At 52.0% G+C, this 25,397-nt stretch overlaps 1 protein-coding gene across 3 annotated transcripts in view; it reads left to right on the top strand.

Annotated features, from left to right (window-relative positions):
• The window catches only part of Nipal3 (NIPA like domain containing 3), a 45,289-nt gene extending 22,122 nt beyond the window's left edge, over window positions 1–23,167 (top strand). For 2 of the 3 annotated variants that reach the window (XM_015485509.2, XM_048816079.1), the window contains exons 4-12: window positions 797–968; window positions 3,261–3,320; window positions 4,458–4,603; window positions 7,500–7,596; window positions 9,795–9,930; window positions 11,516–11,604; window positions 13,043–13,106; window positions 15,290–15,384; window positions 19,678–23,167. In XM_015485509.2, the coding sequence (XP_015340995.1) occupies window positions 797–968; window positions 3,261–3,320; window positions 4,458–4,603; window positions 7,500–7,596; window positions 9,795–9,930; window positions 11,516–11,604; window positions 13,043–13,106; window positions 15,290–15,384; window positions 19,678–19,877 (1,059 nt within the window). In that variant the 3' untranslated portion in view covers window positions 19,878–23,167. Of the gene's footprint in view, window positions 1–796; window positions 969–3,260; window positions 3,321–4,457; window positions 4,604–7,499; window positions 7,597–9,794; window positions 9,931–11,515; window positions 11,605–13,042; window positions 13,107–15,289; window positions 15,385–16,517; window positions 16,550–19,677 lie in introns of all 3 variants that reach the window. The other variant, XM_048816080.1, reaches the window with a different exon arrangement.
• Window positions 23,168–25,397: the final 2,230 nt, after the last annotated feature.

Here is a 25,397-nt window from a genome sequence, read left to right as displayed (position 1 = left end):
AGCCCCCGCCCACTTCCCTCCCCACCTCCCCTCCCCCTCCTAGAGCAGGTGTGAAACTGTAGCCCTGTGGACAGGTGTGGGGCTCGTACACCCATGCCTTGTGCACCTCTGCCATGCATGTGTGCACACGCCTGTGTGCATGTATACGCGCCTGTGCGTGTGTCGTACACGCCTGTGCGTGTGTGCGTGTGTCCAGGATTCCCAGTTAGCACACTTGTCCTCTAATTCCACATGACTCATAGCCTTCCTCAGTTACCGCCTCGGTGTCTGTGCCCAGTTCACGTTTCCAGAAACATAGGAGCGCTGGCCATGCTTGAGCCATGGTCTGCCCAGGGGAGGCAAAGCCCACTGATACCCACGCGGCTGCCCAGCAGAAGCTGCTGGCCCCTTCTACAGAAGGGAGCATGACCAGCGAGCATCCCATACGTGAGCACCCCCGGGAACTGCAGCCAGAGGGAGAAGGCCAGGCCACGGCGGGGACCTTGGACCTGGCTCCCGCCCCGATTGCCCTCTGCCTGTGGTGTGCGTTAGCAGTGCCCGTTCCCACTGCCCACTGCGGTGACCCTGGGGAGGAGCCCAGGCAGGTGTCCATCCAGGTTTCCAGGGAAGGTTCGGTGGTTCTCAGCCCCTCATCGTTGGGGACAACTGCCTTAGAGTGACGGGGGAGAGCTGGCGTGCAGCTGGCTGCGGCTTATCTTCTCTCAGTAAGGGCTCCGGGTGATTCTTAAAGGTGGGTGCAGACCTGGGAGACGTGCCTCGCGGCATTTGGGCGAGTCTCGTTCTCTCTGGGTTCCAGAAGTACTGCCACATCCGCCTGGCGGGCACCAAGGACCCGCGCGCCTACTTCAAGACCAAGACATGGTGGCTGGGCCTCTTCCTCATGCTGCTGGGCGAGCTGGGCGTGTTCGCCTCCTACGCCTTCGCCCCGCTCTCGCTGATCGTGCCCCTCAGCGCCGTCTCCGTGATAGGTAAGACCCGTCCCGCCCTGCCCGGGGCCAGTGCCACCACCAGGGTCAGAGCACTCAGCAAACAAGCGGCTCTTGCTGTGAGAGCAGCAGGCGTTGACAGAGGGCGGCGGCCTGGCCCTGGTGTGCCCACCCGCCAGCCTCCTGACCCTCCCACCAGCCGCCCCGGGAGATGCCTGTTCTCCGCATTGTACAGGGAGGCCCGAGGGATAGAGTTACTTCCCCAGCCCATGAGCCTCGGGCGCCAGAACCTGTTCAGGAAGTTTGTCAGGATGGCTTTTTATTTCCACAGCAAGAGGGAGATGAACCCTCACCCACGTGTTTGCACCATCAAGATAAATCGCCTTTCTGGGGTTCAGATAACCTGCACCTCTAGAAGTGCACTCGGGATCTTTTTGCAGCAACCGATTTCTTTTTTGTTGTTGTTGTTGGGGGGGGGGTATCAGGGATTGAACTCAAGGACACTCGACCACTGAGCCACATCCCCAGCCCTAGTTTGTATTTTATTTAGAGACAGGGTCTCACTGAGTTGCTTAGGGCCTCGCTTTTGCTGAGGCTGGCTTTGAACTCACGATCCTCTTGCCTTAGCCTCCTGAGCCTCTGAGATTACAGGAGTGTGCCACCGTGCCTGACCTGAGTCCCCTTTAATAACTACATTTACTTCCACATCTGGCATTTTCCCCAAACCAGCAACTCGGAGGATTTGAATCAATGCAAGACAAAGGATCCCAATGTCCTGAGGTCACAAATGAAATAGAATCAGAAAAAAATTCTCAAAGTAATGATGTCAGTAGCTTCACAAACACTTTGCTCTCCTTGACCCCGTTTTAAGGCCTTGTCCCTGTCTGGGGGGTCTGGTGAGCAGGTCCTCGGGCCTGCTGCTGCCCGTACAGCGTTGCTCTGTGGTGTCGTCTGAACACCCCTCATAAGGCAAGCGTGTGGCACACCTCAACCTTTCTCTGTTGACTTCTGACCATTTTCTGCCCAGCCCCTGTACTTATTTAGATTTATGCCCTTGTCTCTCTCTCCTGCCCATTGCAGAGAGAGATGAGTGACTGAGTAACTAGCACTTTAACTGTTAGTCTTTAAACTTTAATAAATATGAAATATTCTTAAAAATAAAGGCCTGAATTATGATGAGATTTCAGGTGTCAGCCATGAGACCTAAGGGACTCTTAGAGCTTCTGAGGTTACCCAGGAAAAAATAATACTAAAAATAATAACACGCCTATAATTCCAGCAACTCAGGAGGCTGAGGCAGGAGGATCACAAGTTCAAGGCCAGCCTCAGCAACTTAGGCCCTAAGCAACTTAGTGAGACCCTGTCTTTAAATAAAATAAAAAGGGCTGGGGATGTGGCTCAGTGGCAAAGTGCCCCTGGGTTCAATCCCTGGTACTGCAAATAATAATCACAACAACGACAGCGACTACCATTCATTGGGTACCTCTGGCTTATCCATCACTGCTCTAGGTACTTTAATGATAATAGTTTAGTTATAAAGCATTTGCTATGTACCAAAGTGATTTAAATTAAATATTTAATTTAAATATTACCTTATTTAACTGCCCCTATAACTCAAGAGAAGTAGTTTTATTTTCAGTGGAATGTGGATAAACTGACTCACAGACAGAAAGAGACAGAGACAGGAGAAAAGAAAGGGAGGCGGACAGGGAGAAAAGCAGCAGCTGGTCCACGGGGCTGCTGATCACAGAGCAAGGGTGGTCAGTCCGCTGTGGCTCCCTTCAAGCTACTGATGGTCAGCACCCAGCAAGGGGCAGCTGGATTCAGCAGCACATCTCCTAGACTGAGAGCTGGGAATCGCCTCGGGAGAGTGAGCCAGGTCCATTCACAGTGACCGCTGGCCCTGTCCTAGCATCTGCAGACATGGAAGAGTCGAGGAGAGGACAGGACAGAGGGAGCCACCAAGGTGGACGTTGTGATGAGGAAGCCAGAGCCTGGCCCACATCACGAGCCGCATGATCTTGGGTGGGTCCTTCACCCCGTCCAGCCTCAGTGTCCCTGCGTGTCTGATAGAGCCAACTACAGCACCTGCCTCTAGCGAGGGGCCTCCACTGTGGCTCTTGGGCGTTGTCTGGCTCCTGGGGACCCTGGGAGACTCGGAGGGGCTCCTTCCCGAGGTGGAGGAACAGGGACAGAGGGGACTGGGCTCCTGGGAGTGAGAGGTCAGGAAGTAACAAGCTCCCCTGGAACGAGCCAGCCCCGAGGGCACAGGCAAAGGGACATCCTCTGAGTGACAGCAGCCTCACTTCTCTCTTCTGTCCTCTCTCCTTCCAGCTAGCGCCATCATAGGAATCATATTCATCAAAGAAAAATGGAAACCTAGAGACTTTCTGAGTAAGTCCATCCCTCGATCCCCGTCCTGCGTTTTATGCTTGTGTCTTTTATTCAAGAGAAAACTAGCTCACCCTAATTAAGAGACTGCCTACCGCCTATCCCTGTCTGTGATTCTGTACTGTCCTCAGCACCCCCTGAGCTGGGTGTTTTGATCACTGGTCCCCAGGCCAGGCTACACACCAGAATCGTCTGTGAGACTTTTGAAAATGGGCCTTCATTCACTCCATCCGGTCTGCATTTATTGAGCATCTATTACTGGGAGCTTTGAGGCCTGGGAAAAGGCGCACTGAGTTCCAGAGCAATAGGGTCAAACCCAGGAGGCCGGATGTTCTCACTGTTACCAATAAAGGCGGGATTGGAGCCTGCAGCTTAGGTATGCAGCCCCAAGAACTTATTCACAGCTCCCACAATGTGCCCCAGCTCCCAGTTAGCCCTGAGACCAATATCTAAACCCCTAGGTTTAAACTTTTAAGAATAGGTCAGCTCCACCCAGTGGAAAACATGGACCAACAGTATTACAAGTAGAAATGTTACTTTAACAGAGGTCCCTCCACATGGAAACATGAGGAGCGGGGAAGAAGTGTTCCCCCCAATAACCAAGTACCATGCTGTGTTGTAGGTGCTGGAGATATAGCAGACGGGGTTCCTGCTCCCACAGAGATGCTAGTCTCTTGGTGTGAATGTGTGTTGGGGATACAATAAACAAGCAAACAACCAAATCAGATCATGTTAGATCACAGAGAGTACTTCAGAAAAAATCAACAGAGCCAGGCATGGAGGCATGCGCTTGTAATCCCAGTAGCTCTGGGGGCTGAAGCAGGAGGATTGCAGGTTTGAAGCCAGCCTCAGCCATTTAGCCAGGCTGTAAGCAACAAAATGAGACTCTGTCTCAAAATAAAAAGTAATCGAAAGGGCTGGGGTGTGGTTCAGTAGTTTAACACCCTTGGGTTCAGTCCCTGGTATTGAAAAGAAAAAGAAAGAATGGGCATTAAGGAAGATAATTTATTTTTTAAAGAAAACCCCCAAATACAAACAGGTCTCAGGTACTTCAAGGAAAACCTGACCTTGTGTTACTGAGGCACCCCCTGCTCTGGGCCTGTGCCCACAGAGGCCACTGACACCCCTCCCTCCCTGCAGGGCGCTATGTCTTGTCCTTCGTGGGCTGCGGCTTGGCTATCGTGGGCACCTACCTGCTGGTGACCTTCGCCCCCAACAGCCACGAGAAGATGACGGGAGAGAACATCACCAGGCACCTCGTGAGCTGGCCTTTCCTCCTGTACACGGTAAGAGAAGGCTCCGGGCCTCACCTGAGATGGCAGGAGGGGATCGGGTCCAGGAAGCAGAAACCTCCGTACCCAGCAGTAGGGGATTCCAGGAATCACAGCACGTCTCATGGTCTCTGAGGCCAGGCTGGCGGGAGTCGCAGTTCACAGGAGTGTGGATGCCACTCGTCCTCAGTGACAACTAGAGCCGCACGTGGCATGATGCCAGCCTCACATTTCTGGGGCTATTCAGGTTGGTCCATAGACTGTCTGTGGAAACCACATGAAAAAAACAAATTCCAGGGAGTCGTCTCTGAGATGGAATTTTGACTCATTTTCATTTATTCTTCATCTTTCATCCAGAATTTTACAGTGACCACTGAAAATCTTTGTGACAAGTTAAAATCCTAAAAGGTTTAAGCACATTATTTCCCCGGTGCCACCCAGCTGTTGGCAGCTGATGGAAGGCCAGGAGGGGCAGCCGGGGTTCCGTGAGGTGAGCTGACGTGCTCAGGGTCCGCGTCCTGTCCGTGGCAGCAGAGCTGGGTGTGAAGGCCAGGCCATCTGGCCTCGCCTGCCACCTGCTCCCCTAGGCCCAGCTGCCTGGCGTTCACTGTCTTCCTCTGATCTGAGCAGCCGGGACCCTGACTGGGCCTCGAGTTCCCTGGAATATCCTTTTCCTCTGAGAGGCCACAGGAAGAGGATGGATTCCCCTGACCATCTCCCTACCGCCAGCCAGGTCCAAAGTTCCCTAGTGGGCATGGAGAAGTGTGCACAGGACAGAGCCAAGGTCCTGCCCCTCCCAAGAAGCCTTGGCCCAAGCAGCCCTTTCACTTAGGGAGTCTTGAGCACAAATCCCTCATGTGCAGTGCGGCCTTGCGCAAGTCAGTTTCTCTCTCTGTTTTCTTCTCTGTGAAGTGGCAAGAATCACTGGACTTGGGATTGTGGTTGGAGCTACATGAGGAGACGTGTAGGTCACCCAGCACCAGGTAGATGCCCAGAGTCAGTTTGTCTCACTCTGTCATCACTGTGAGGCAGCGCTTCCAGCCAGAGACTTGGCCAGACCAGATTAATAACTATTTACTGCATGCTTCCCGTGAGCCAGACATGGAGGGTTAAGAAATCAGTGAGATTCTGATTTCCCCGTTCTGCCATTGGCTTACTTGGGACTGTGACCACATCCGCTTCATAGAATTGTTTTGCTGATGAGTGTGACAGTCCTCACAGGACTTAGGGCCTCTCAGGAGACGCCAGCACCCGGGCAGCCACCTGGGGACTTAGCGCCAAGGGCTGTTGGAGCACACGTTGAAGCGTGAAGAACCATCGGGAAGATTGGGACCCCACTCCAGCCCACCCCTGCTGAACACAGGCATGACCTGGGGCTGTTGGTGGTGACCCCCACATCTGCCTGGTGGGGTGTCCCTAGCAACGGAAGATGATTATGATGGCCTCGTGCAAATGAGATTGTTAATGTAACCAGAATCCTCCCAACAGGAGGTCACACCCTGACTGTGGCAATGACAAAATACCATACATAGTTACTGGAACCAAGGCCGGGGAGAAGCAGGGGACTCGGGAACTGAAAGAATGAACAAGGCTCGTTGTCGTCAGAGAAAATGCCCGTTTATTGAGGAACAGCTCTGCATCTTTATAGAGCCCGGGTGGTTTGATGGTTATGACAGTTTAATGGTTGAAAGGTTTGACAGTTGGCTGGGGTGCTTTCTGATTGGTGGGTAAGGATCATGTGAGCCAGCAGGGCTAGTCTGATTGGTGGGTAAGGATCATGTGAGCCAGCAGGGCTCACCATTGGACGGCTCTTCTCGGGTTATGGGGAAGTTAGTCTTTGGAGCCAGGGTGACTCCCGACAGAAACGGCTTGTGTCTTAGGGCCTCTAATCATAAGGATGTTAATTTTTTTCTTTTTCAAACACCCATTGATGTTTCTGCGTTGGTTTCTTTGCGAAGCAGATTCTGTAGGGTGTGGGGTTGGCGGGGCGCTGAGCCCTGTCCCAGTTCCTGCTTTGAGTTGCTGGGTGCTGGTGGCTGACGGGGAAGCCTCGGCCAAACGCCTGGGCTCTGAGGGTGGAAAGGACAGTCACTGATGCAGGGTGGGGGGCACCTCTCAGAGTTCAGGCTGGGCGTCTGGTAGTCAGCTCTGCCAACGGAGCACCTGGCCCTGACCTCAACCACGTGGTCTGGTGAGACTGTCCATGGTCCAGGAGCCAGGCTGCCCTGGCTGCCCAGGTTCAAAGCCGCATTCTGCCATTGGCTCACTTGTGACCACATCCACTTCATAGAATTATTTTGCTGATGTGTGTGATGGGGATAAAGCGCTGAGAACAAGTCCTGCCCCATGACCAGGCTCTTTAGTAAGCGCCTCCTCTGTCCCTGGAGAGTTAGGATTATTATCCCTGCGACTCAGAGCGGGTGGCTGAGGGTTAGGGAAGTCGACTTGCCCAAGGTCACACACCAGTTTGGAGACAGCTCAGCTGACCCTCACTCCAGATGCCTTCCTCCTCCTGGGTTGGGACAAGGGGGGTGAACACTGTGTTCCTGACCAAATTGCTGGGTGAACAAGTGTCTCCTCTTCAACCCGCCCAGGTGTGATGGGGACACCCCTGGAGGAGTGACATGGGGACAGCCCATCTCAACCTGATGAGACCGATGGAGATGAGGCGGCCCATCTCCCTCTAAGCTCTGGCCTGAGGGAGCGGCAGCTGTCCCATGCTGCCCAAGGACAGGACCCCTCCCGGGGCGTTTCCTTCCCACTGGATCTGGCAGTGGAAACGCTTGGTGTTCAGTCCCTTTAACTCAGAGGGCCCATAACTGAGAGTGCGGCAGGCCAGATGGCCCTGCCCTGCAGGGATGCCCCCCTGGGCCCTCGGTGGCCGCTCTGACCTCCCCTTGCTGCCCCGTAGCTGGTGGAGATCATTCTCTTCTGCCTGCTGCTCTACTTCTACAAGGAGAAGAATGCCAACAGCATCGTCGTGATTCTCCTCTTGGTGGCTTTGCTCGGTGAGTGGGGCCTGGGGGTGGGGTTTTGCCAGTGGCCTCAGAAGGAAATGGGGGTTTTGTTGATGGAGCCGAGGCCTCTGGATGCAGAAGCCTCTGATGCCAACCAGGGTGGGCACTCTGTGGACAGCTGCAGGAACAGGGGTCCTGCTGAGGGAGGCAGCCCCTTCATTTCCAGGATTCTCACTCAAAGGAGCCTCCTAAGAGCCGGGAGCTGCTGCTTCCACAGTGGGACAGAGGGACAGACTCGTTCTGTCCTCGGGAGCCTCCATAGAAGGAGGCGATGGCCTTGGGCAGGTTGGCAACCACGTGGGCTGTGTGAGTGGGGCCTTGGCATCTACAGAGAGGAAGCCTCAGGCAGAGCAAGGGAGGCGAGCCCAGAGGTCACTTAGAGGAGGCCAGAGGTGGCGCAGCCCTCCAGGGGCCATGCAGAATCCATGCTGGGCTCAAGGCAAAGCCAGATCCTTCTCTCCCTCTCTCCCTCCCCCCACCTCTCTCCCTCTCCCCCCATTCCTCTCTCCCTCTCTCGATCCCTCTCCTGTCCTTTCAGAAGGATGGTTCTGTTGGGGAGATGGCTCCTGAGTCTGGTTAGTGGACAGACGGACCCACCTGCATGTAACTTCATAGGAGAAGGGGGCACACATCCGCTGGGCGCTGCCTCTTGCTGATGCTATGGTCCCCGGCTGGTGACTTTCCCTGTTTAAGCCACCGTCCTCACTCTAAAAAGGGGTACAAGAGAACCCCAACTGGCCGGGAGGATCAGGGCTTACGTGGGATGGGCACGAAGACCCGGTTCCTGTGGCTTCTCTTCTGCCCCTCCCCCAAAAGCCATCCCTGAGCACAGGTTTGCATTGTTCTAATTTATTATTTTGGTGGGACAGCTTTATGGAGTTAGAATTTATATGGCATAACCCCCCCACACCCATTGGAAGCCCACCTTTCGGGGCTCTTAGTGCAGCCCTGGAGCTCTGCAGCCCTCCTCTAGTGCTAGAACGGCTTTGTCACCCCCAAAATAAACCTCGTGCTGTGAACAGTTACTTCCCGTCCCCTCCCCCGTCCCAGCATCCCTTGCCCAGCCCCAGCGTCCCCCCACCCAGCGTCCTTCCTCAGAGCTCTGCCCTCGAGCATCTTCTCTGTGTGGAGCCTGTGGCCTTGGTGACTGGCTCCTTTGGCTGAGCATGGTGTTTTGAGGCTCAGCCCTGTCACAATGTCAATAGGTCCTTCATTCATTGGTGACGACTTTCCAAGTGGGTTGGAGGAACCTGAGTCCAGAAGCATCCTCTCCTCAGGGGTAGGAAGGCCAGCGGTTCTGAGGCAGCAGGCCAGTCCCCTCATCTCCCAAGGGCGGCCTGGTGGCACGAGCCCATCTTCAGTGGCTGTTTGGAAACTGGTGCAATGGCCAAGGGGCCCAGAAGCCACTGTGCAACAGGCTGTGGCTAGAGAGGGCAGAGCAGGGACTGGGCCAGGCCCCACTCACCTCCTGCTCGGGGTCTGTTCTTGTAACCCCTGCCTGGCAGGGCGCCTGATGGTGTGTGCCCAGGAGCCGTCCTGCACCCCGGGTCAAGGCCATGGTCTCCAGAGGGTGATGGGACGCTCTGCTGAGGCTACCCAGGTGATATTTTTTCATTTCCCTTTTAAATTATATTTCCTGTCCTGGTTTATAATGTATATGCCACACGAGGACAGTGTTGTGTGACTAGAGTTCTGAAATACATAAGCACACACGCATGGGGAGTGTGTGTGCATGGCACGGGGTGTGCGTTCTGAAACACTGGAAACTTCTTGGGATAAACGTTTTTAAAAATACAAATGACTGAGCATTGAAAAGCTCCCGGGCCCTTGGCACACCGTGTTTTTCCTGTGGCCGCCATGAGGCTGCTGCTCCAAGGAGGTTAGTTTATCCACCTGAAGCTCCTTTGGGCCTTGTGCTTCTGCTGCGAGCCGGGCGCGGGGTGGGCACTCAGGTGCAGAGGACTGAGCACACTGGCCCCCTGAGGCGAGCTGGAAACACCTGTCTGTTCTGCTGCCCCCTCCCCATTTCTTTGATGAGAGGTGAAGAGAAACAACCCAAATATCTCATCTCACCGTTAGCAGGTTGGCTACTGGCCGACCCTCATCTCTCACCAGGTCCTTAGGGGTCATACGCCCGCCTGACTCCCGCATCTCCCGGGACTACCCGCGCCCTTGTCCTCCATCTGCAGGCTCCATGACAGTGGTGACAGTCAAGGCTGTGGCTGGGATGCTGGTCCTGTCCATCCAGGGGAACCTGCAGCTCGACTACCCCATCTTCTACGTGATGTTCGTGTGCATGGTGGCCACCGCCATCTACCAAGCCGCGTGAGTCACAGGGCTTTCCCGCCCAGGCCTTGCCACGCAGGCCTCGTGTGTCCTCTGGATCTGACAGCATTGGGTTTTAAAGCCATGGGGAGGATCCGATCCCGGGGTTGACCTCCAGGTTACAGGAGGGACAAGGGCGCTGAGCTGTCACGAGGAGGGACTCTGTGCCACCTGAAAGACAAGCCCAGGGTGGATTTTCTGTTCCCCCACACTGTGAGGACCTGTGGTGAGGCAGCCTGTCTCCCCCTCTTCTCCCGGCGGGCATGTGTCCATCTGAGGACTTCAGACGAGGCCTTGCCCTCCCTAGGAGGCGGCCACTTGTCTGCTAGATGGGAAAGTAAGGGGGGTCATTTCTGTTCCTCAGGAAATCACCCCAAACCTTCCCAAGTCCGAGAGTGTGCGTTCCTTTCTCTCAGCACAGGAATTGAACCAGCCACCCCGAGGGAGGCCTGGGCCTCGCCCTGAGCCCTGTTGCCCCAGCAATGTTGCAGGTGGCCAGCCTGAGGAGGGGCACGAGGCTCATTCAGCTCAGAAGCCAGCCCTGGGCTTGGTGTCCACAGCCATGAGGCCCCCAGGGTCCCCCACGGGGCCGCACTGTGCTTCACAGGACTTGCTCATCTGGTCCTCAGGGCACCCTCTGGAGGGAGGTGCTGTCCCCTTTCTGTACATGGGGAACTGAGCTGGGGAGTGGCGGGGCCCAGAGCTGAGCCCAGGCGTCCAGCTCCCGGCCTCCTGCTCAGCCTCCCTGGGGCGTGGGCTGTCCATCACAAGGAGAGTAGTCCCTGCCCAAGCGTCACACAGACCCAGTGCAGTCCCCAGATAACGTCCTGTGCTCATCAGCTCTTCCTGACGATGGTCATCACCACCACCACCATTCTGACTGTGGTTATTTTTAGTCCACTGCGGAGAATTCCAGTTGTCCCCAGGGAGTCAGCGCCTGGTGCAGCCTCTGCTGAGCCCCAGGGCATACGTGGATGCCTGCCAGGGGCTTTGGCTCCTCTCAGGGCGCCCAGCACAGAGCCACAGTCCCTGCCCAAGGCACTCACAGCCCTGATGGGGGACAACCCATAAACAGAGATCTACAGCTGATGGTGTGTGGGGTGTCCTCCCCAGAATGCCACCCCAGAAAGGATGAGGAATCTGTTCTACCTGAGATAGCGTTAATCACGGATGCAGAGATCAGGAGGGAATCTACTTTTCTCTTTTTTTTCTGTATTTACTGCAGTGATCACATTATTTTGAATTTAGAAGAAAATTTTTAAAAATAAGTACAGCACCAGGCAAATTGTGACATGTGCTCTAAGCATTTCTTGGCAGGGGTGGCAGGTGGAAGAGACCCAGGAGTGGCCTTTTTCAGGGTAAGAAGAGGTGGGACAGGCATCTCAGATGATGAGATCCTGCAATCAAAAGTGCAAAACAGGAAGGTGGTGCCCACTTGGGGGTTGGGGTGGGCCCCAGACCTAGGACACAGGTGTCCCTAATGTGAGGAGGCCACTCTCCTAACCCGAGGATGTCCCCTCACGCTTCAGACCAAGCTGCACTGTCACAGCCCTAGCTGGCCCCTGACCGAGTGCTTGTGTTGCAGGTTCTTAAGCCAAGCCTCCCAGATCTACGACTCCTCCTTGATTGCCAGTGTGGGCTACATCCTGTCTACCACTGTGGCCATCACTGCAGGTAAGGGGGCCATCATAGGTTCCTGTCTTCTGCCATAGCAGCAGGGGCATCACCCCAGTGGGTAGGGGCTTGACCACTGCCCCATTGACTGGTTCTGCCTGTGGAGTCATGTGACTTCATGGAGAATGTGCAAGACCTGGGTTAGCATCTCAGTGCAGATATGCTCACGGTGTGACCTTCGTAAAGTCACTTAAGCCCTCTGAGCTCAGTTCCATGTTTCCAAAATGGGAGTAATCACACTTAGCTCCTAGAATAGCATTACATATGATCCAAGTGCCTCTGCCCCATACTGCTTGGAGATCCCAGCCAGGGTTTCTTCAACAATCTGGGTTGTCATCTACAGCACCCCAGCCCCTACTAGCCAAGTGATCAGACATCTGTTCTACATCATTTTTAGAGGTCGTGAGTTTTTGAAGCATATGCAACATCGTAGGTGCTCAGAAAGCGATCATTTAATTAGAGTCCCCTTTTCTTCCATTCCACCCCCAATTTTTTTTTCCAGTTTTTTTCTCAAGCAGCTTGTGAGGTTTCAAGTGTATCAATGAGCTTGTTGTTTATTTTTAAAATTGCAATGGTGACTAAAAGTCCTCAGAGTAAACAAGCTGATAAGGACCAAGCACCTCCGCTGGAAGAGGGCCCGGCTGGGCAGCGGCGCCCTGCACTTAGGACAGGTTGGACCCAGATCCATTCTCAGGGGCAGGAACAAGGGCACACAGCCTCCCAGGACCTGGGCTGTGAGCGGCTCCACCCGAGCAGCCACAGCTAAGTCCCAACCGAGAACCTTGGTCAAGAAGATGGTAAACAAGTCAAGGTTGCAAGCAATAGCAGATGCTGTGGTTGAGTCAGAAATGAGCCAAGCAGGGGGGTAGGAGCCCCGGAATACAGTAGGAAGCCATGGGGTTGCAGCGATGCCAGACAGAGGTAGGCTGCAGGGCAGCGCAGTGGGCGCGGTACCCCCAACACTGCAATAGTGGAGCTGTTGGCTGGGCATCCGCTGACCACCATGGCCCAGAGCCCCTGAGGATGCAGACACAGGGGCTGTGTATCCAGCCCAACAGCGGGGAGGGGCGAAGGCGTGCGTGCCTTATGTGCGTGTGTGTGTGTGAGAATGGTAAAGAAGGTCGGTGGCATCCATTAGGAGCATCATGGCAGTGTCATTGTCCTGGTCTTGATCATGCATTGTGGTTACATGATCAAAAGCTGGAGGAAGGGTAGGTACGTGGGACTCTGCAATTGTGGAGTCTGATATTATCTCAAAACATTCAAAAAAGAAAGGTAAAGATGAGAGGGGGCTTGCAGGGTTGGGGACAGGGAGACCATCTGTTCCCCTAGGTGGCTTTTAGTCGTTACTCTAATGTCTCCAGGCATCTGTTCCCTGCAGGGAAGAGCTAGCCCATCCCAGACAGATGGGTGACGTTTTTATTCCTGGCTGACACAGGTGCAGTGTTTTACCTGGACTTCGTCGGGGAGGATGCGCTGCACATCTGCATGTTTGCACTCGGGTGAGTCCCGGGCACGCTGGGCCAGGCACAGCAGGGGGCTGGGCTCCAGTCTCAGGATCCCTCAGAGCCAGGGAGCTGTGGGTCTGGACCTTCCATCTTACTCCTCAATATCTCCTCCTCTCTTCTCTTTGGGGTGTTAATCTCTTGGTCATTTCTAAAACAATACCTTTTTGACCCATGAAAAGGCTCTCATCCTTACCCCACATCTAAGAAACACATTAAAGTTCCATAAGAGACCAACATTTTGCAGAAACTTAACAGGATTGATAATATTCTGTTGGCTACAGTAGAAATAAGGAGGTGCCATGAGAAATCAAACACGGGCTCAGAAGTGGGGTGGGGGTGGGCAAGGCAAACCTATGCTTCTAGCAGAGGGGGCTTCCCGAACCTGGCTAGCAAGTGCACCTGCGCGCGCCCCGAGTCCACCTGCTTACATCTTGAACATGGCCAGTGCTGTCCTTCACCCTGATTGGAGGAGTTCAGGGTGACAATCCAATGCAATTGGCTAATTTTAGAATTAGGGTGGGCAAAAGAGAAGGGCTACAATTGGATCCAATTAAGGAGGAATACTAGATTTTGAAAATGAACCACCAGACTTTTCTGTGTCTCAAAGTAAGTGGCAGGGGAGACCAGGGGTACTTGAATGTGGGGGTACAATTTGTCAACATCAATAAACATGTTAAATAAGTATACTTTTTTAATGTAGCATTCAATTTGTAAAACTTAACTTGGAAGAACATTTGAAGGGGAACATAAAAGACACATGAAGTATTTAATTTTTAAATTAATTATATAAGCTAACAATTAGAGGTAAGCTGATATCGATGACATAGGATAAATTAGTTGTGCTGTATTTGTATAGTAAAGCGCTATGGTGCCATTTGAAAACTTGAGGCCAGCCTGTAGGTGCTGACAAAGAACCCCTTGTAGGGTGCATTACATGAAAAAAAAAGGTACATTTTTTTAAAAGTGGGGCCTGCCCCATGTTCCAGCAATTCATACATCTAGATGTCTTTCTCTCTTTTTTTTTTTTTTTTAGTAGTAGTAATTGGACATAATACCTTTATTTTTATGTGGTGCTGAGGATCAAATCCAAGGCTTTGCACTTGCTAGCCCAGTGCTCTACCGCTGATCCACAACCCCAGCCCTCCACATCTAGATTTTTACCCAAAAGAAATGAGTGCATATTTTGGTAAAATGTCTCCAATATGAGTATTTATAGTAGCTTTATCTATAATAAGCTCCAATGAGAAACACCCTAAATGTCTTTCAACAGGAGAGCAGAAAAAAGTATAGAATATTCAGACGATGGGTGCTACACAACTAAAACTAATGAATTATTAATACATGCAATAAAGTAGATGAATCTTTCTTTAATTTTCTTTTAATTATACATGGGCACAATATCTTTATTTTGTTTATTTTTATATGGTGCTAAGGATCGAACCCAGGGCCTCACACATGCAAGGCAAGCGCTCTGTCCCTGAGCCACAACCCCAGCCCAAGTAGATGAATCTTAAAAATAATTTATTGGATATAAGAAGTAGAGGTTGTACGATTTGACTAAGGAGAATTTGAAAATAGGTAAATGGCGTCCATAGTGAGAAGTCAGGCACAGGCTCTCTCCGTATAGAATGACTGCCATTTCCTGTTGCATCTGGAAGTGGCACAGAAAGCTTCCAAGGAGGGGGGGAATGGTTCTGTCTGGGCCTGGGACCTGATGACAGAAGCAAAAGCCACCCAGATGTACATTTAGGGTTCTTGGATTTTATTGCATGTAAATTACACATCTATTTTTAGAAACTAGTTTACATAAGCTATCAGGAAAAAATAGAAAAATACTGGGGAAGACTACACACCTACCTGGAGTGCGGAGAGGGGCTGGGGGGGCACAGGAAGCCCCCTTTTCAGTTTTTAAAGATTTTTACTTTTCTGTACTTCTGTTTTTATATTTGTTTTTAAAGACAAGGTTCTGAGACTCCTGGCCGAGTAGAAGTGAAAGAATCAGGAGAGTCTGATTTATTCTGATTACAGCTTGGTGCCTACGGGGCACGTGGGCTGCTGGGCTGTTATTATTCAACTAGTGTTCATACCCCCCCACCCCCAACCTGGCCGCTCTCTGGGCTGTGGGGCCTTTCCCTTAGCACCTGTGATTGCAAGAGTCCCTTATCTCCCTCCCTCAGGTGCCTCATTGCGTTCCTGGGCGTCTTCTTAATCACGCGGAACAGGAAGAAGGCCATTCCATTTGAGCCCTACATTTCCATGGATGCCATGCCAGGTAACGTTCAGACCCCACGTGTCCCACTGGCCCTCTGTATAGAATGACTGCCATTTCCTGTTGCAAAAGAGACGCGCGCAGCTCTGGGCTGGGTACAGGAACTGTGTTCTGTGCCTTTACAGTGTGACTGTTTTTTCTTTCTTTCTTTCTTTTTTTTTAAATCTCATTGTGCAGAAGAGGAGGCAACAGCTAAGGCACCTCGGATGGTTTTGAGAGTACATCTTGCCCGTTCCCCTGACGATTTTGGGATCTTTTAGAGAAAACCCTGATGGACACTGAATGTAATTATGATCTGCAGCGCCAGGCTTCATGCCTGAAAGTGGAAAAATCCATTCATCTTGTTGGAATGGAATGATCAGAGAGGGGAAGGAAAACAGGATGAATGAAATTCAAATCCTATAACCTCACTCCCTGGATTCCACAAGGGAGTGGATTGTTCTAATTTTCTGGGGAGCTGAGAAGCACAAGGTCAGATGCCTTTAAGCCTGGACAGTAACATAAACACGTGAATCCTGAATCCGCCCAGCGCTGCACAGCAGGGAGTGGCGGGGCCAGCAGAGAACCGAGAGTGCTGTGCAGCCAAGAGGGATTCGGGCTGGGGAGTCGGGTGTTGGGCCAGCCCCAGCGAGAGTTGCTGTCCTGGATTCTGTAGGTTGCCAGTGACCATGAACTTAAATATGTAAGGTGGAGCTCTATCTCTAAAACATAATCTCCATTCTTCATTAACAAAATGCAGACACACTGATGACACAGAGCAGCTTTTGGGTGGTGATTCTGTGACACAGGAGTGTCCTCAGGGCTGACCGAGGTGCTCCCTTACCACCCATCCCCAGCGAAAGCAGTTGATTGTCCTTTCTGTATTACCTCCTCACCTCGTGCTGTCCAGCTGTTGTCTGTCATTCTCGCTGTGACCAGCCTGCCTGAGGAGGGCAGCTCCACGTCACTCTTCCCATTTCACCCCGCTTGTTCAAGTTACGTGTAAAACCAAGTGGAGTGAGCTCCAAGGTGGGGACCCGAGGCTCCCCTAGGAGTCAAGTGCATGGGCTTTGGTGCATGGACCTTGAAACGTCTAATCTGGCTGCTCAGATGCCTTTTTTGCTTACTTCCTTGTTTCTCGGCTGTGTTCCGGATAGATGAGGGCGCTGGATAGCTGAATTCCAGATAGGTGAGGTGTCAACTCTGTGTGTGCGTGTATGTGTATGTGTATGTGCGTTCGTGTTTGTGAACTACGTATGTGTATATATCTATACAAATACTTGTATATACATATATACAGACATTTTTGGTGGAAAATAGAAGGTAACCTCGGGTAATCTTAGATTCCAACATTCTGTGGCCTGTTTGTAGGTGTGCTTCTTGAACTTTCTCTTTGTACCTTGTGACTAGAGGGGAGGTCAGACATCAAGGAAGGGAGACCCTACCCTATCAGGGTGGCTGTCAGGACACTCCTGATTCAAGGCGTGTTCTGTCCTGTGAAGAGTGTGAGCTTGTGGTGCAGATGACTTGGATTCAAATCCCACCTTTGCCACCTGCTCATCCTCACTTGTAAACTGGGTTCCTTCCGGGACAGTGGTGTCATACGGAAGGGCCTCTTGCACCGTGTCTGGGACATGGTAGATGCCAGCTTGAATTTTGTTTCATTCCCCTTTTGCTTTAAAAAACTTTGCAAGTTTTCAAACGCTTGTTGGACCTGGTAGCACAGACACAACGAAACTGCCACAGTCTGTCTTCCAGCCCCTCGGTGTCCTAGTCAGCAGGAGGACCTGGCCTTTTGTCTGCCTGGATTGCTATCCACACAGCAGACCAGTAGCTGCTGCTCCAGAGGTCTCCAAATTCCAAAAATTCGCTACGTGTCAGTTTAGATTGGCTTTAAGTATTAGGGATCCAGAGCCTCCTTGAACCTGAGAAGAGAGAAGCAGCCCCCTACCCCCATCCCAGGAGCCCACTGGTCCTCTACTGGCTCTGATGCCTCCTGCTGAGCAGAACCATGTCATACATCTCCAGTGGCAGATAAGCTTATTGTGTGACCAAAATCCCTGACAAGAAAAATTTGAGGGAGGAAAGACTTATTTTGGCTCACAGGTTCCAGTCCAGTTTGTGACAGGCCAAGTCCAAGGCAGCAGGAAACAGAGGGAGAGGAAGAGCACAGCCTCAGTGACCTCCCTCCACCCGGCTCCCGACTCCCAGCCATCAGTGGATCAGGATCCAGTCCTGCCTGAGAGCCCACCTCTGCACCTTGCTGCCTTGGGGAACATGCTTTCAATGCATGAGCTGTTGGGAGACATTCCAGATCCAAACCATAGCACAAGGCCACGCTGGCCATCATGGGTGACCACACAAACAGGGCCACTCTGTTGTCATGTCTGAGCACAGACAAAACATAAACATTGTCCACACCGCATAAAAAGACCAGCAGCCCACCCTGCACCCCGCAGGCTAGTGTGAGACCCTCCTGCCTCCTTGCCAGTCACATCTGCAGCCTCAGCCTAGGCTTCCCTCCTCGAGAAGACCTACTAAGATCCCAGGAGAAGTAGCCGCGCTCTCTGGACAGCATTGGAGCCACAGCAGAGCCTCCCTTCCTCGACCCCCTCCCCCACCCGGCCCACCCGCACCCCAAACCCNAGCCTCCCTTCCTCGACCCCTCCCCACCCGGCCCCACCCCCACCCAAATCCCAGAATGAATCCTTTCTGACACCCTGTGACTCACACACCCCTGGCTCCCCAGGGCGTGCATCTTACTGGGGTGCATCCATAAACCTGAATCTGCTCAACTGTAGGTGTGTTCCTGGTCCTCTTTGCCTGGGGAACATTGTCAAGATCAAAAGCTAAACAATGCCTTGTAAGCCACTCCTCTTCCCTGAGGAACAGTCACCCCAAATCCAAACCACAGACTCTTCAGCTGTGCCCTTCAAATGACCATTATCTGAGTCATGTGCCACATGGAGGCAAGGGGCCTTCCACCGACTGGGTGCTCCCAGGCCAGCTGCAGGCTGGAGAAGAGCAGAGCCCAGCCCCGTGTCTCACCGGCTGTGTGATCCCAAGCACATTGCTCCTTCTCTATGAATCTGTTTTCTTTCTTTTTAATATGTTTTTAGTTGTAGGTGGACACAGTACCTTTATTTTATATGTGGTGCTGAGGAGGGAACCCAGGGCCCCACACGTACAAGGCGAGCGTTCTACCCGCTCAGTCACAACCCCAGCCACTGAATCTGTTTTCTTATCTAGGAAATGAGGGCGGCAGCTACCCCTGTCCTAGAATCCTTTGGGGATTCAGTGCAGATATGTGGGGAGACCACACAGCCTTCCAGCTAAGAGTGGCTTCAGAGTGTGGCCCCCTGGATTGGCAGCCTGGCACTGCCACTGGAGAGCTGCTGTTCTCGGGCAGTGAGCCTCCAACTGCCTCACTCTCCTCAGCAGCAGCTGTGAGGGTCGTGTGAAAAACAACCGTCCAGCTGTTCAGAACTGTGTCTGCCACCATCTGAACACTCAGACCTCGGCCACTGTCACCATTGTTACCATTGGCACTATTACTACTTGGGGGCACGTTAAGCCATCAGATGCCAGCTATTACCCATTGTGTCTTCAGGAAGACACTTTGCAGTCAGCTTCTTCTAACTCATCCTGGGGACAGGAGAATCTGAGAGTCTATTCCTTGACAAGAGAAGAGATGCCCTCAAAAGTAACCAGGTCCCCCCTAACTGGAGGAGTTACAGGGTAAGGCTAAAGGAATTCATTAAGATCTCTGCCTTCAAATATGAGTAGAAACCCAGCGTCACGTGCCCACAGAGCACTAACATGGCCGTACGTCACCCTGCACTCGGACAAGGGATGCTGGTGTTGAAGATCAGCACCCTCCAAGCATCATGATGCATCTGCCCCCCCCCCCATGTCCATGATGCCTAAGTTACTCTCATCCCTCAACAGTACAGTGAAGTGCTCTGACTTCTGAGTTCATTCAGCAGTCGAGTGTTGGCATCTACCACATCCAAAGCATGGTGCCCTTTCCACCCCACCGTGGGTCCAAACACACATCCCATCTCATTCTAGGTCCACTGGTGGTTCCTCCAGACAGTGGCTGGTCAGTGGCTGGTCTGTGCGCATATTTCCTGAAGACTTATCTCTGTTGCTTAGCAACTGTCCCTTTCTGAGTGTTCTCTTTTCAACCTAAAGCATTCAGGAAATGGGCGTGCACATGACTGGCCCCTGGCCGCCTGCTTAGTGTGGCGGGTGGAGGAAGGCCCAGCCTCTTGGGCCTCCTTTCTGCATAATGACGGGGCATGGATTTCATTTCAGGGATGCAAAACATGCATGACAAGGGGATGACGGTGCAGCCTGACCTCAAAGCTTCTTTTTCCTATGGGGCCCTGGAAAACAACGACAGCATTTCCGAGATCTACGCTCCTGCCACACTGCCAGTCATGCAAGAGGAACACGGCTCCCGAAGTGCCCCGGGGGTTCCCTACCGAGTGCTGGAGCACACCAAGAAGGAGTGAGCCTCCCGGACTGCAGCTCGCCCCCCTGGCCGCCCACGCCGGGCTGACGGCTCCCTTCTTTCTACAACTTGCCTTTCAAGTTTTTTTTTTTTTTTTTTTAATCGAGAACTCTATAGAAGGGGGATCTTGGAAAGCCTTGTGACCTTGGTCTTGAACTTCCAAATGGGGAGGTTGGGGAGGGAGAGAAGAGTATTCCAGGTGGGCTGCGTGGAATTCAGCCCAGCCTGGCTTAGCCTTCTGGCCTCCCGAGGGCACTGAGCCTCCCCAGGCAGTGACCAAGGTTGCCGTGCTCTTAGGCGCTGCAGGCAGAGATTCTGCTCTTACTCCTAAATCCAGCGAAGCCCTGGGGACCTCTAAAGTCATCCTCCGCCACTCGCAGGCTCGTCTCCCACTGTCTCACTCACAATTCGTATTTTTGACAGTATCCACTCGCTCCGTTCAGGGGCATAGCAGGCCTGCTGTGAGCGGAACACGCGGTCACTGGCACCTTGGCAGTGTCCCTCGGCCTCTGGTCATCAGTGCTGGATCTGCTCTAGAAACTAACGTGGTGTTGGTCCTGTGAGAACTGCATGATCGTGTTTCCCCCAAAGGAATGGGGCAGTTAGAGAAGAAGGGGGAGAATAGGAGGACTTGGAGCCAAGGATGTCTTTATACAGGACAGACGAAATCTGAGTTACTTTCCCACCCAACACCCGCTGGGAAGTCTGGAGGTGCTCGGCCCAGAGCCAGCCTGCAGCCACCCCCTCTGTGCTCTCCCTTCAGAGACCCACCACCCACCTGTGAGGTACTGGTCATTTCCCTGGAATCAGTGCAGGCTGCTGGGGTCCCCAGCCACAGCACTGTGCCTGGGAGAAGCAGCTGTACTCACAGATGGGCTGTGGCTCCCTCTGGCCACAGACCTGATCATCTTAAAGGAAAGAAAGGTTTGCAAACTTTAATGAACATAAGGGTCCCTCAGGAGTTTATTTAAAATGCAGATTCCTGCACCCCAGCTACGGAGACATTTTAGGTGGGCCTATGGGGTAGGGCCCAAGTATCTGCATTGGCAAATGGCACCATAGCTAGTAACCCAAGATCACAGCCCTCGAAAGCCTGCAGTGGAAAGAGGCAGCTGTTAGGACCCCAAGGGGCCCCTGCTAGGAGGTGAGAGTTATGCTTCCATTTCCTCTCTGGGCTGCTTGCGGCAGGTTGAGTGGCCCTATAGGATCTGTAGCTTTCCCCCACCCTGTGAGTACTACTTAGATCAGCTGCTGCTTCCCAGGGCAGCCTTTAACTAAGGCAAGATAACAGTGTTAACAGGCCAGTGTTGATAGGTCACTTATCTCTGTAGATTGTGCTTAATGCTGATTTAGCACCCTGACTTCACAATTCCTGTTGTCCTGATAACCACTCTGTATTGTGTCTTAACCACTTCTGTATTGTCTTAAATGCCTACCAAGGCAACAAAGAGCTTTTTGTTCCCTTAGGATGAGTATCGAAACCGTTCAACAATATTTATGAGGTATTTACTACTCGTTAAGCATTTAGAGGGTGAAGCTACCAGCAGGACAGGGTTCCCATCCTCCAGCCAGCAGGGGGAGACACAGGGATGCAGGCTACTCCTGCAGGGCTGTGAGAGGTGCACACTTTTTTGCACGGCTAGGGATGAACCCCAGGCCTTGCACACAATAGGCAAGGGCTCTACCCCTGAGCTACACTCCCAGCCCCAAGAGCAGACCACAGAAAGCAACAGGCCAGGCCCTGAGCCCAAAGGGTTTTCAGAATTGGAGGTGATTCTGGCCCCAGGAACAGATAGTAGTGACAATGACGGGGCCAAGCTAAGATTTAAGCAGAGCCTGTAGAGTGGGGTGGTCTTACACACTCTGCCCCAGCAGAAGAGCCAGCATTTGCAAAAAAAAAAAAGGGTGGGAGATGAACCAGGAAAGATCAGCAGTGGAGGCTGAGCATCCTGAATACCCGGCAGAAGAGTGGAAAGTGTACCCTGGAGGGCCTGGGAGCCATTGATGGTTCCTGAGGACGAGAATGGCAGGATGAGCTCTGAGTGGACAGGAGGCCTTGTTCAGTGTGGAGGAAGAAACGGGCTGAGAAGGCACCTTTCAAGGTCAACCTCTGGGCCTGCAAGGACACACCAAGGGGAAATAGGATCAGGTTTCAGTGTTCTTCAGATATTCCTGTTTCCGGGTGGTTTTTCTAGGGTCAGGGAGGGGCGGAGTGGTAGGGAAGGTCAGCGGGAGCTGTTCAGTGCACCCAGCCAGGTGATGGGCCTTGGCCTTCTGAGTGCTCCCAGCCTCCCTCCAGCCCTGTCCCTTCCCACTTTGGTTAATGAGCCATGTGGCCTTGGGCCAGCCAGCTCTCTTGAGATGCGTGGATACAAGAGCACCTTAATTTCAGGTCTGCTATGGGTCATTCCTGGGTGACAATGACAGTGCCACCCAGGAACTGCCACCAGGGCCTAGGCAGCTCCCTGTCCTCAGGTCTGGGTAGTGACACCACCCCTCAAGGCTGAGCAGAAGGCTGTGGTGGTTTCCTGAGTGCGGCCAGAGGATCGTCTCAGGCAGCTGGAAAGGACAGCCGAAGGGGGCCCCTCATGTCCAGAGTTCCGAATCTGCCTGGGCTGGCCATTCCCGGGTGCTGTCCCTAGGTGAAAGTGGACTGTCCACTAATGGTGATGTGCACTGGCTGGTAGGAGCCACTCCCAGCTCTGAGTCCTGTTGTCACTCATGGCTCTGACGTTCCCAGCCCTTGATGCTCCAAGCCCCATTGAACAGCCCCGTCCTCCCAGCAGCCAGGTACCTGATGGAACATCACCAAACGTGGGTTTAAACTTCCGCTGATCTCTGGTCTTCCTCTGCCCCCTGTTGTACAGCCTGGGATTCTGGGTTCCCTGATTAGACATTAAACATGTTCAGAGACTGCTTTGAAGATGGGTTTTGCAGCATGGGATTGAATGCTGGGCAGGGAAGGCAGGGCCTGCGTTTCTAGTAGGAACCAGCCAGCTCCAGGGTGCTGTGCAGACGGGGCATCCATCAGGGCAGTGCGGGAAGCCCCACCCAGCAGCCTGTGAGTTCCTAGGATCGACCCCACACTGGCTGGTAGGCAAAAGAAAGTCGCTTGTGTGTTTCCCTGAGAAGCTGTGTAAATGAAGTCACTTTAGGACATATTCTATGTGGATGCTTATATTTTGTTAACTTCATGGCTAATATAGCATGTCTTATTTTTTAAAAAGAAAAATGTGTACTAGGTGCAAATAACACTGAGATGGTATTTAATTAAAAAAAATCCATGCAGTATATATTGAATTTGAGTCTTTTGTTTGGCTGATATTTTCTAGATTCATCCAGAACAACACTGGCTAATAGCACTTTCTGTGACGGCGGAAATGTTCGATGTCATTACTGTCCTATATGGCAGCCATTGTCCACATGCAGCTGTAGAACACTTTAAATGTGGCTAGTGTGCCTAAGGAACTGGATTTTTAATTTCCTTCCATTTTAATTTAAATTTAGAAATCCACACATGGCTACTGACTGCTGTATGAACCCTGAAGACCTAGAGATGCCCACAATGCAAGGGAAGCTGAATTGAGCACTTTTTCCCTGCAATGGTTAAAAGCATAGATCCTACCTGCACGGCTTGTTAGCAGTGTGGTGTAGGGCAAGTTACTTAACATCTTGGCGCCAAATCTGTGAAAAAGGAAGGTTAGCTAACTACCTAAGGGTTACTATGAAGAGCAGATGAATTAATAGATGGGCAGTCTTGGGACCATCCCCTCAGGACAGGGTGTTATATTGAAGCAATAGTTTCCCTCTTGTTTGAATCAGCTTGTTTGCTGCCATGACCAAAAGACCCGAGGAGAACAATTTTAGAGGAAGAAAAGTTTTATTTGGCGCTCACTGTTTCTGAGGTCTCAGTCCATAGATGGCCAACTCCGCTGCTCCAGGCTTAAGGAGAGGCAGAACATCATGGCGGAGGGATGTAGAGAGGAAAGCAGTTCAGGATCTGGCAATCAGGGGGCAGAGAGGGAGCTCTGCTCACTGGGGAAAGCATATGTACCCCAAAGGCATTCCCCCAGGGACCCACCTCACCCAGCCACATCCTATCTGCCTACGTTTCCACCCAGGTAATACCATTCAAGTGGATTAATGCACTTTTAGGTTAAGGCTCTCTAACTCAATCATTTCACCTCTAAACATTCTTGCATTGTCTCACGGGAGCTTTGCGGGGAACACCTCATCTTTAAACTTTATTAAATAATTTTTTTTCCATTTTAAATTATATAATGAACACTTGTGACTTAAGCAATTCTATGCACACATGTCTCTTCATTCTAAGTTTCCAACTTATAAAGGCAGGTGTTGTATAGTACCTGTTTGCTTATACCACACACTTAAGTAAATGTATACATACTCATACATTTACAAAGCACATACTGTATACCACGATGCATGAAGACCTTAAGTATACCTTGTGTCTCCTTTATGATGCATTTATGAAGCACTTACTGTATACCACACAACACATAAAACCTCATGTTTATCTCAAGTTTTCTTTATAATTATTCCACAAAGTTTAGTCTTATCCCCATTTTACAGGAGAAGAAACTGAGGCTTGGGAGGAAATAGCTGGTGAATAGCAGAGCCAGGATGCCAGCCCAGGGCTGCCTGGCTGGGACCCTGAGCTTCTCCTGGGCTGGGCTGCCTTTCCCAGTGTGCTGGAGGGGGTTTCAGTGGGCAGGGGTCTGCTGTGCATGAGGACTGCAGCTTCGGCTGAGAAGGGAAGGAAAACAGTTTCAAGGGAGGCTGGGACCTGCAACAGAAGGCCATCCGCTGACATGCATTAGTGGTCCCACCATCTAACCACTAACCAGACAAAGGACACTGCGGAGCCATCACAGAGCTGGAGACACTTTTGAGTCCACAGGAATCCACGAATCTGAGACTCTGTTGAACGAAACAATACAACTTAAAGGTTATTCAGTTGTGATTTCGTTTTGCTTTTGAGATAAATTCAGCTTTCTTGGTCCAAACAAACACAAGAGGGAAACAAAGTCCACACCCTGTGTCACCAAGAGATTGTGTTTGGTAGGTCAGCACCCGTGTCCCCTCGTGGCCTTATTAAACCACAACACACCAGGCAGAGTATTAGGTTATAAACATAAAACAAACGCAAGCCACGACGTGGACATCTTGTTGTGACGCCACAGGTATTGGTTCGAGAACGTGAAGGGGGACACCAGATCAGGGGGCAGTGAGGACATGGCCTCACCGTCTCCATGTTACGCGGAAACGTGATCTCCACTTTGCACCTGGAAATCTTTATACGCTCAACTCTCAGGACTGCTTTTTAATTAAAAAGCAAGTCACAGAGCCCCTGTTGAACTCTCCTAAAACCTGTTTGTCCTTAACTCAAAAACTGAAAGACAGCTGTGCAGTTCCCCCAATGAGGAGGCCACAGAGCCGCGTAGATGGTGCTTGGTTACAAATACCTCCTATCACACACACCTCTCTTCCTATGGATGAG

The sequence above is a fragment of the Marmota marmota genome, unplaced genomic scaffold, assembly GCF_001458135.2.
Source record: "Marmota marmota marmota unplaced genomic scaffold, marMar, whole genome shotgun sequence".
Lineage (NCBI taxonomy): Eukaryota > Metazoa > Chordata > Mammalia > Rodentia > Sciuridae > Marmota > Marmota marmota.
Note: the sequence above shows the minus strand (reverse complement) of the source record. Positions and strands in the feature narration are given on the sequence as shown.